Genomic DNA, 11,777 nt, shown 5'->3' with positions numbered 1-11,777 from the left:
AGATTAAAAAAATGTGCACACATGTCATTACATGAGTTATCAATAACATATGATAAATAAGTATAAAAAATGGGACCCACTCAGGGAGATTTTCTCCCCCAACAATTTTAAAATGAGTTTATGAATATAAATAATGGACGTAACATATGTGAGTAGAGTTATTGTCGGATAGTGGTTCATTTGGTAAAAACAAAAGCCGACCCGAGTATAACTCATTTTCCCCCCAGTTACCGGCGGCTTGGAGTAGATCTCGCTTGCTCCAATCGTTACGTGAGAGAAAAAAAAAAATTCTGTAAATATAATATTTTGAATGCTTTGTCTTTATTAAATTGAAAATAAAAATAATAGTTAAAAACAATTCATGTAAATAATAGTTAAAAACAATTACCCTTCTTCTTAAACCTGCGGCACAGTCAAATCACGGCCGCAGCAAGAATTCCAAGAAACGCGTGCACTCTGTAACCTCCTCAATCCACAGACTCCTAAAGTCAACGGTCATTAAACCTTCAACCCGAAAATCCCAACATAAACCCCTCCCTATAAAACAACCTCCCACTTTGGGATCCAAACTATACCTAAATAAACCGCTTCTTCGAATTCCCAAAATCCAAAACCCTAATTCTCTCTCAATCCCCATGGACGACGATGATTCGTTTCTCGACCACAAACTCTGCGGGTACTTGTGCGCCGTTCTCGCGGTCAATCTTCCTCCGCCTCTAAGCCCCGAAACGCTGCGTTTCAACACTCGCTGCGAAATATTCGGGGACGGTTCGGAGGTCGGGTTCAGGTCCCATAATGGCGTCGTGCTCTCGGTAGTTTCAGGTTCCGAGCAATGCGAGGGGGCCGGCGTCGTTGTGGATAAGAGGAGGAGGAAGGTGAGGAAGATAGGGCAGGTGCGCGGCAGCATTAGCGTGGTGCACCAGCTGCACGCTCTGGTGACGCACAGGTGCGTGAAGGTCAATGCCCGCGTGGTTTGGGTCGGTGGTGGTGATGTTGAGGTGAGGGCGGTGGTGCTGGTGGACGTGTACGTGCCGATCGTGGCGTGGAGCGGATGGCAGTTTCCGCGGTCCGGTGGGATTGCAGGCGCGCTTTTTAGGCACTTGAGGTGTGGTGCTATTTTCATTTGTTGAAACTCGGTGATTGTGTATGCATTGTTGAATTCACTTTAAGAAAAAAACAAATTAAAACTATCAAATTAATTCTTTTAAGAGACAAGTACTCTTCTTTACTTAATTTATTGAATCTCTCTTAGCAGTAAATGCCGAGCTGGTAAAATTTGAATCAAATAGCAATAGGATTTTATATATATTATAAGTGTGTAGCTTACTAGTCAAAAAAGATTTGCTAGGACGTTATTAGTCAGTTGATTGATAAGTTTCGAGTTTAGGGTCGAAATGGATATCGAGTTTCAGGTAGTCTAATATATATAGATAAGGTTTTGTCTCCGTCTGGAACTGGCCCAAGTTGTAAGGTTTGTTCACATTGTGGATTAGGGTTTAAGACATAAGAGGCGTTGCGATATGGTGGTAGGGAGAAGTGGTGGGCAATTGTAGGATTGAGAATCTAGTTCTGTTATGCAGCCAATGTGGCCTCTTATGTGTGATAATGAATCATAGTTGAGAAGTTGTTTGGGTACAGGATCACTTGGACTGCTGTATGAGTCCAGTATCAGCCAATTTGGTTGACTCATGAATTGCTTTCTTTCAAATTTGGTTACTACTGACCTGTTCAACAAGGAAAGGCCAATGCATTTTAGATTGATTGAGAAATCAGTTCTTAAGCTTTTGACGTTGTTATTGGGACCATTGGTCCATTTTATCCTTGTTCTTGGAGACGCGTTGTTGGGGTTCCCTCTTAAGACATTTGGTTCATTTGAAAGGTTCTGCATTTCGTTATGTTCAATCATGTACACAGATTTTTTTTCTTTTTTTTCTGAAAATTATAGCAAGGAGTAATATAGAGCGAGACAAATGTCAGAAGTGATAAAAGTAAAATACTTGAAGGAGATTTAATGTAGTGAAATGGCTATTACGAATAACAATTATGTAATGGTGTGTCTAAAATCACTTCTTGGAAAATGCCTTATTTTGGTTGCATCCAACTGGTAGTCCTTCTAGTTGTATTTGTTTCCATAAAATAAATAGACCCTCGTAGATGCATTATTAACTGTTCCTCTTTTCCTAGCAACATAAATTAAATTGGAAGCCCTTTGTGAGTCTACCTTGCTGACATAGTACAATAACATTCTCTGCAGCTGTGACTGGGGGGAGAGAAAGTCAATGCTTGCTCGTGGAGAATATTTTATAGAAGCTCATGGAGCTGATGAGAGCATTTGGAATCTTTCTGATTGTCATGTTATTGGTTGTAAACTGCATTACAATGCCACTGATTCTTCAAAAAGAAGGTTATTTGAACTTCATGAAATTTTTAAGAGCTTACCTAGCGTGATGAAGGAGAGACAGCCTGATTCTTCAAGAATTATACCAATAAATGAGTCTTATAAATCTGGTGTTTGGGATGTATCTGATGACATTTTGATTAAGATACTAGCTACACTTGGCCCGATGGACCTGTATAGGGTTGCAGCAACCTGTCGCCATCTGAGATCCTTGGCTGCATTAGTCATGCCATGTATGAAATTAAAACTATTTTCTCATCAGCAGGCGGCAGTCCAATGGATGTTGCAGCGTGAGCGCAATGCTGAAATTTTGCCACATCCTTTATTCAGGGCTCTCTCAACTGAAGATGGATTTAGTTTTTATGTAAATGTTGTTTCAGGGGAAATAGTTACTGAGATACCTCCCACTATCAAAGATTTTCGTGGGGGTATGTTCTGTGATGAACCTGGCTTAGGCAAGACTATAACTGCTCTTTCCCTTATTTTGAAGACACAAGGAACGTTAGCAGATCCACCAGAAGGGGTACAAGTAATCTGGTGTACACATAATGGTGACCAGAGATGTGGCTATTATGAGCTCAGTGGTGATAATATCACCGGTGGTAACATGTTTGTGGACAATAAGGATGTAGGTCAGAATGCTCAGAGAGGCATGGAGGACTTGAACCACTCCTCGACTAAAAGAGCCAGGTTAATAGTTTTTGATGAACAGATTGCAGGATTTGATGAGTCAAGTACTAGTAAAGGAAAGAAATCACCTATATCTGCATGTTCTGAGCCAGCAATGTCAATGGTTCGACGCTCTAGAGATTTGGTACGCATCAAGAAAAATCTTTTTTCTCCATATGAAGGAGAAACTGTTTTTCCTAAAGAAAGGAAGCTTGGTAAAAATTCAAGTAAAAGGAAGCATACTTCTATTGATCCTGAACATTGCTCTCAAGAAAAGCAAGTTGGTGGGTTATATGGAGTATTAAATGGTTGCAAGAGGCCTGGGGGTGCTGCTGCAGATAATCTCGAGTATAATGATACCTGGGTACAATGTGATGCTTGTCGCAAGTGGCGGAAGCTTGGAGAAACTAGGGTAGCTGATGCTAGTGCAGCATGGTTTTGTGGCATGAACCCTGATTTTTTATACCAGAGTTGTAGTGTTCCTGAAGAATCTTGGGACAATTGCAGCCGAATAAGATATTTACCAGGATTCTATTCCCAAAGAACTTCTGGGGGTGAAGAACAGAATGTTTCATTTTTCACCAGTGTGCTTAGAGAGCATTATCATTTGATAAATTATGAATCAAAGAAAGCCTTAACTTGGTTGGCTAAGCTTCCTTTGAACAAACTATCACAAATGGAATCAATTGGCCTACAAAGTCCTTACTTAGGCACTCCTGTTGTGCCTGTGGGAAATGCCCATGGCTTCTATAAAATATTCCAAGCATTTGGTCTCATAAAGAGAGAAGTAAAAGGTATTTGTAGGTGGTATTATCCGCGAGATCTTGACAACTTGGTCTTTGATGTGGCTGCTCTCAGGATTGCTCTTTGTGTGCCACTGGATTCTGTCAGGTTATATTTGTCCAGAGCTACGTTAATTGTTGTGCCAGCAAATCTAGTTGATCATTGGAAAACTCAAATTGAAAAGCATGTCAGTCCTCGTCAGTTACGTGTGTTTGTTTGGACTGATCATAGGAAGCCTGCTGTACATAGTCTAGCTTGGGATTATGATATTGTAATAACTACATTTAATCGGTTAAGTGCAGAGTGGGGCCCACGTAAGAAAAGTGTATTGGTACAAGTGCATTGGCTTAGAGTCATCTTAGATGAGGGACACAGCCTTGGCTCTAGTGTTAGCTTGACAAACAAATTGCAATTGGCGGTTTCGTTGGTGGCTTCAAATCGGTGGATATTAACGGGGACTCCAACGCCTAACACTCCCAACAGTCAACTGTCACACTTTCACCCGTTGCTTAAGTTCCTTCACGAGGAAGCATTTGGACAGAATCAGAAGTCATGGGAAGCTGGAATTCTTAGGCCGTTTGAAGCAGGGATGGAGGAGGGACGGTCACGTTTGTTGCATTTACTTCACAAGTGCATGATTAGTGCAAGAAAGATGGATTTGCATAGTATTCCACCCTGCATCAAGAAAGTTACTTTTCTCAATTTTACTGAGGAACACGCAAGAAGTTACAATGAACTAGTAGTTACAGTGCGGCGCAATATACTAATGGCTGACTGGAATGATCCTTCTCATGTTGAGAGTCTACTGAATCCCAAGCAGTGGAAATTTCGAAGTGCAACTGTCAGAAATGTCAGGCTATCTTGTTGTGTGGCCGGACATATTAAAGTGACAGAAGCTGGTGAAGATATTCAGGAAACAATGGATGTTTTAGTTGAAAAGGGTCTTGATCCTACTTCAGAAGAGTATGCTCATATAAAAAGCCACCTCCTGTGTGGTGGGAACTGTGTCAGGTAATATGTCTTTTGAGGCTTCATGTGGCTTTTTTATTTTTTTATTTTTAAAATGGTTAAATCGCATTTGAATCACTGATTGCCAATTACCTTTTTATTTCTTAGATGCCAGGAATGGTGCCGTTTACCTGCCATTACGCCATGTAGGCATCTTTTGTGCCTTGATTGTGTCGCTTTGGACAGTGAAAAGTGTACTTATCCTGGATGTGGTAATTTATATGAGATGGAAACTCCTGATGTGCTAACCCGGGCAGAAAATCCTAACCCAAAATGGCCTGTACCCAAAGATCTTATTGAGTTACAACCATCATACAAACAGGCAGGTTTAGCTATAAGGAAAACTTGAATTATGTCTAAATTCTACTTCCTTTTTTACCAATATATATTATATGTTTATACAGGATAACTGGGATCCTGATTGGCAATCAACTTCTAGCAGTAAGGTCACTTACCTTGTACAGAAGTTGAACGCTTTGCTGGAAGGTAATAGGGAGGTTGGATACTGTATAGGTGAGGGCAAATCTCATATGAGCGACGCAAAGCTATTGTTACTGGATAACTTCTCCAGAACAAGCACCAATACTGAGAAACTTAGCCCAGAGAAAGTCATAATTTTTTCTCAATTCCTTGAGCATATTCATGTCATTGAGCAGCAGGTAGTTGTTGTATACCATAGACTAGGCACAGCTTTGTGTGGTTCCTTTCATACAATTGATGGTTGATGAATCCCATTTCTGTGGCCAGTTAACTATTGCAGGTATTAAATTTGCTGGGATGTATAGTCCAATGCATTCTAGCAACAAGGTACATTTCCCTACCGCACCCCCCCCCCCCCCCCCCAAACAAATTTGTCTAAATCTGTTTTCATGTTCTTGGTTTAATGCACTTTCACTGGTTCAGATGAAGGCACTGACCACATTCCAGAATGATCCAAGTTGTATTGCGCTTTTGATGGATGGTAGTGCTGCACTGGGGCTTGATCTAAGTTTTGTAACGCATGTGTTTCTAATGGAACCAATTTGGGACAAAAGGTAAGTGTTTGTTTTGATCATGTGTGCACTTTTTTTCTTTCTTTCTTTATTCTAAATAATTTGAGTGTCTAGACTTAAAGGGATTATCCAATTTCAAAGAGATTTTTGATATTTTTTGAAAAGGTTTTCTTAGCTTTCTTCTTTAAGGGCCTGCTAGTTTTTCTATCTCAAATGCATTGTAGTCAATAATGCACCATTTGGCTAGTTGAAATTAGAGTGCATTTTTTGGTAAAAAGTCTTCCATTCGAACTGGATTTACATTAATTTTAAAAGTAAGATTTAATTACTTCTCCAAAACTATAGATTTGAATTTTGGTATTCATTCTACCCATGTTCCAGAGAAAAGTTCAACTCTATATTGTTTCATCCGTGTTACCAAACCACCTGCACTGCTACCCCCACTATCTCATCTTGTGCTTGAATCATCATCTCTCTGCTACCATAGTGACAGCCATCATGGCATCCATGGGTCATGAACACCATTGTAGTATTACCACCAGATTACTATTACCAGTATAACTGTATGCTAATGCCATCACCACTGTTACTGATGCTGGAAGCAATTCTGTTGGAGCAATTCCCAGCACCTTTGCTGCCGCCGCCACCACCCGGTTGCTTTATTATTTGTCTATACAGTCATCATTGGTTTTTTTTTGATAAGTCATCATTGTTTTTTTTTTGATAAGTCATCATCATGATAAGATCACTAAATTGTTATTGCCATTTCTTCACAACCACCACATCCTAGTATCTTCAAATGCTTCCTAATATTTTACTTTTACCAAATGTTATATTATGTAAAAAGTATAGAATACTTTGTTAGTACTGCCTAGTTATGTGTTTACCAAATGATGTTATCATAATTTGTTTTGACGTTAGATAATTTGTTATGGTAAAACGTATTTCATTCCGATTAAATGAGTTACATATGGTCTAGAAAAAGGAAAAAAAAAAAAAAAATCAGAAACTACCTAAGTCACCTCTCTCTTTGTCAAAATTTTGCTGGTCTTCTTAGGTTGATCAATATTAATGTTTGTTTGGTTCATTGTGTTGTTTCATCAATTTATACATTTGCTGCCAAATTCATAGATTGTCTACTGTTCTTTAACATAATAATTGGTCTGTCTTTTCCGAAGACATTGACTTGTCCGGTTGGTTGAAACTTTTTTAGCATGGAGGAACAAGTTATAAGTCGTGCTCATCGGATGGGTGCTACTCGTCCTATTCATGTGGAAACTTTAGCAATGCATGGTACAATTGAAGAGCAAATGGTTGAGTTCTTACAGGTATCATCGACTGGGACTTGATGTTAGCATCACTAATATGCTATAGGCAAGATGTGTAGCTATGTTGTTTTTGTAAACAATCCAGCTCCATGACCCATACTTACATTCTTTCGCCCCATATGCTTTATTAGATGCTTCTTATGTTATACATGTACCATGCTCCTTATGTTATTAGTACGCGGAGTGTTGCTGTATGGAAGATGGTGCTTACGTGCCTTTTCTTCTTCTTAGGCGTTCTCTTATATACGTCATGTGTGCTTGAGTGGTACCCCTCTGCGCTTTTTGGTATATACAACATTACTTATTAAAAAAAAAAATATGTTAATAGAGATAAAAGAATTACAGATGTTTTGAGGACCGTGAAAGGACTTTGGAGGAGATGAAGTCATTTTTCTTCAAAACCTTGTATTTTTGGATAGCTGCCTATATTTCTCCTTTAACAATTAGTTATAGTGATTTTCTTGTTCTTTCAAGTTAGGTGCCTCTCTTGTATACTTCTTGTGTCTTTAGGGGCACTTTTACACTTTTATTGATATTTGTCAATTACTTGTCAAATTTTTTTTTTTACCTCGATTGGGATCACTTCCCCCCTCCCCGCACACACACACACTCACTTTCTTTTTTCCTCAAGTATTGATCTCTTATTTAAGCTATCTAACCAGATTCCATGAAGTGGAATGAAGAAATACTTTCTGTTCTATGATCAACAAGTTATTGATGTGAAGCAGTCATAAAGAACCAGGATTTTTAGAATTGAAATCTAGTATTGAAATTGGTCTCTCTTAACATTTGGCGTATGTTGAAATTGCTCTCTCTCTAGGTCCTGGCCATCCAGTAAGGCACAATCTTATTAAATGGCACTTTGTTTCTATTATGGCGGTTCACATCTTTATTGGACAAGGATCCATTTTTAATTATGTTTAGAGACAAACCTTGGTCCTCTCGTTATTCTCTCTTATTTTTTCCTTCCTTTTTATCTTTCTAAATATCTACTCTCTTTTTTTTAAAAAAAAAAAAAAAAATTGTAAGTCATTTAATATAAAGCTTTTTGCTTCATGTTTCTTCAGGATGCTGATGAGCGTAGGCGACTCTTGAAGGAAGAGTATGGAAAACCTGATCGGGAGGGACCACGAGCTCATCGTACATTACATGATTTTGCTGAAAGCAATTATCTCTCACAGATTAGTTTTGTGCGCACTAACCCAAAGAAGTAAAGGTTTGTGAAGTTTTTTTTACCACGTTGTCGTGATGACTTACCCATTTATTTTGTACAGTGATAAGTTGAAGTATTCTAGGACACATTGCCACTCTCATTCTTTCTTGATACAATTATTTCACAATAAGCAATTTGTTAGTAAGTTATTTCAGTGTAGGTGCTTTCTCTATTTTTAAGACCTCTTTGTGTCTTCAAAACTGTCTTCCTTAGGTGCCCTCATGGTACTAAAATATTTCACGACTTTGTAACATTTATGTATCAGAAATTTTTTGTCTTCTATCGACTGTGAGTTCAAAACTACTGTTATTTTTGCCATGAATGTCAAAACCGCCACTGCCACAGCAATTTAGCACTGAGTTTAGGATATATATATATATATATATATATATATATATATATATTTGTGAAGAATCAGCATTTTTTATGATGTATATCAAGGTGTGGAACTTGCAACTCACATGACTATTACTATGGCCAAATTTTTAGCAAAAATCCGTTGTTGCTATATCTCTTTTCTATTCTTTTTATTAGAGTTAGTTACCGAACCCTTGGGGTTGTAATTCGGTGGTTTCCGAATTCCGACCCAAGGGGGGTTGGATCAGAAAATGGATTCCAAACTGAGCCAAACTCTGTCAAATTTCATGCATTGTCAAAATTTGGGAGATTGCAAGGAAGGCCTTCGGGCGGCACAGTTTTTTGGTTTTTTTTTTTTTTTTTATGAGTAATATTGTATATATAAAAAAAAGCACAAAGCGCCATTAGGTACACAAATAGTATACATAGGAAAAGCCCACGTTAACCCGCAAAAACCAAAACCAAATAAGAACCCTAAAACCCAAAAGAAACCTAAAGAAACCCTGATTCCAACACCTAAAACAACCCTAAATCACCCTGCCTTTGACCCAACTAGAGCTACTTCCTCTATCCTCAAAATTAATTTAGGGGGCCCTCATGGTTTAGGTACAATTCTTGGGACTTGAGGACATCTTCATGGAGATTGGTGGCGGTGGTGGTGGTGATGGCGGGGGTAGATTTAGGAATGGGAACATCATCAAGGAGGTTGGGAGTAGTTAGGCGAAGAAGAGGAGAAAAGATCTATTGGCACATGGAAGGGATATAGGTTTTCTAAAAATAAGTATATGTTTATATCAAATATTCTTATTTTTAATTATGTTACTGAGTTGAGTCAAAATTTTTTTTTTTTGGTAAAATCAATTTCAAATTCCAACCTGGCCTAGTTAGAAAACCCTCATCGACCTTGAGTTGAAGTTTGTTGGGAGCTGACCAGGTAGCTTGGTAAGGTCCGCTGCGGGCAATTTTTGCCCAGCCGTACTTTTTATATATCTCAAATTTTACGCACGAGTACTATGCTTTCATCACCATGATATAGATGATACGTTTTTTTTTTTTTTTTGGGTGGATGTCTTGTATAAATCATGTGTACTTGGGCTATGCTATGCCATTCCCATCTTTCTTAATAATATTCCTATATTTACTTACCATATATTATAATGTCAAAATGGTATATTTGCTGTACAATACATGCTGCCCACTTCTACTTCTAGAACTCAAGCCATATTATTTGGATATGAATTTCTTTCAAGTAAAGGCAAGGCATAAAAAAATAATAATAATAATTAAAAAAAAAAATCTAGAAGTAACTCCAAGAAATAAGCAATAAAAGGTACAGATGTTTCCGTGAAAAAGTGTTAAAAAGTTTCAGGTTTTCTTTTTTACAGCACTAATTGCAATGTGCATGGGGGCGCAAGAGATGGTGATTACTATTGCTGCACAACCAAGTCTGATTTCTAATGCTTCGTTGCTCCTTGCATACAAGGGGTCCCTAGAAACCCAGTGCCCTAAATTGCCTATTCTTTGCACGGACAGTTTTTTGTTTTTTTTTGGATTGTCAAGGAAAATTGGAGGATGATGGTGATAAAGAACTACACCTGGTGCTCTGCGTTTTGGAGGATATGGCGGCCTATTTCATCACTTTAATTGCTCCAATGATTTATTTGATTTGTTAATTATTTTTGTTCCTCCAGTGTTCTTCTCACTTGGGCTCTTGGAATTCACTGGGCATTTGGCACTCGAATCTTCCCTAATTTGGATATGTGAAAGAATTGTGTATGGGTTAGTTCAAACAAACAAGAATGAATAGACAGTTGGATGTCTCCTTAATTTTACTGTTATTCCTCTTGTTTCCATAGGCATTAGGGGTGTCAAAAATTACCGGGGAACCGGAACCGGAACCGGAAAACCGGGAAACTGGAAAACCGGAAACCGGGAAACCGGGGTCCCGGTTCCGGTTCCGGTTTGAAAAATCTAAAAACCGGGTACCCCGGTTCCGGTACCGGTTTTTGGTACCCGGTTTTTACCGGGAATACCGGAACCGGGTTTCCATTTTATTTAATAATATTTATATATTATTATATTTATATATTAATATATATATTATATATATTAATATTTTTTACACTTAGGTTTAGGTTTAGGGTATTTTAAAAAATTAAATTTTTATTTCTAAGGCCCAAATAGGCAAAAACAATGATTTTTTTAGGATTTTTGGACTTTTTAAGGTTTATTTTTTAATTATTTGGAACAATCACAACAAAGCCCCTTTAATTTAGACAAAGAAACTAATAGATTTTTAAAAAAATGGGCCAACTTATGAAAAAAAAAATTGGCTTATTTTAGGCCCAATACTTAAAATAAGCCTAAAAATCAATTTTTTAAAAAAACCGGTTACCGGACCGGGTAATACCGGAACCGGCCGGTAACCGGGACCCCGGTTAACCGGGGTCCCGGTTCCGGTTCCGGTTTCTCAAAATTGAGAACCGGGGTACCCCGGTTCCGGTTCCGGTTTTGGCCAAAAACCGGGAAACCGGACCGGGTTGACACCCCTAATAGGCATTCCAAGACTCTCTCTCTCTCTCTCTCTCTCTCTGTTAGAAAAGGAAAAAAAGAAAAGAAAAAGAAGTGATTTTTTTATCAATTAAGCGTTTAGTAAAATTACAATTTGATATTTTAAAAAGTGCATTTTTTTTTTCTCTTCTTATTTTCAAATGTATTTACCTTTTTTTTTTTTTTTTTACAATTTTTTAAAAAACGCACTTATAACGTGTAAGGCCAAATGGATTCTTAGAAGAAAAAAAAAAAAAAAAAAATCATTGGGGGTAAATAGCCAACCAAAGGCATAAATGGCACTAACGGGTTTAATGTTGCATTTAACGATATAATTAATGTCACATCATTTAAATTTTTTAAATAATATATCGATGTATATATCAAGTGGTATCATTTAGACCGTTAGATTAGATAATAAAAAAAAATAAAAAAAAAGGGGTTAAATTTCAACAATAAAATGGCACTTGAAAGCTATC

At 37.8% G+C, this 11,777-nt stretch overlaps 1 protein-coding gene across 3 annotated transcripts; it reads left to right on the top strand.

The window, feature by feature from the left end:
• The first annotated feature begins 421 nt into the window (after positions 1–421).
• LOC132178568 (SNF2 domain-containing protein / helicase domain-containing protein / F-box family protein) lies at positions 422–10,595 on the top strand. Of its 3 annotated transcripts, XM_059591022.2 has the most exons (9): positions 424–1,105; positions 2,255–4,861; positions 4,967–5,180; positions 5,263–5,517; positions 5,606–5,665; positions 5,762–5,892; positions 7,064–7,178; positions 8,246–8,394; positions 10,134–10,595. In XM_059591022.2, the coding sequence occupies exons 1-8, from the start codon at positions 636–638 to the stop codon at positions 8,390–8,392; spliced, it is 3,999 nt and encodes a 1,332-aa protein (XP_059447005.2). In that variant the 5' UTR covers positions 424–635; the 3' UTR covers positions 8,393–8,394; positions 10,134–10,595. The 3 variants fall into 3 exon arrangements, with proteins under 3 accessions (XP_059447014.2, XP_059447005.2, XP_059446997.2); XM_059591014.2 differs by lacking the exon at positions 10,134–10,595 and having other exon boundaries at positions 8,246–8,671; XM_059591031.2 differs by lacking the exons at positions 8,246–8,394; positions 10,134–10,595 and having other exon boundaries at positions 422–1,105; positions 7,029–7,156.
• The last annotated feature ends 1,182 nt before the right edge of the window (positions 10,596–11,777 follow it).

This window comes from Corylus avellana, chromosome 2 (assembly GCF_965113065.1).
Source record: "Corylus avellana chromosome 2, dhCorAvel1.hap1.2, whole genome shotgun sequence".
Taxonomy (NCBI): domain Eukaryota; kingdom Viridiplantae; phylum Streptophyta; class Magnoliopsida; order Fagales; family Betulaceae; genus Corylus; species Corylus avellana.
The sequence above is the reverse complement of the archived record's forward strand: the minus strand, read 5'-3'. Positions and strand labels throughout refer to the sequence as shown.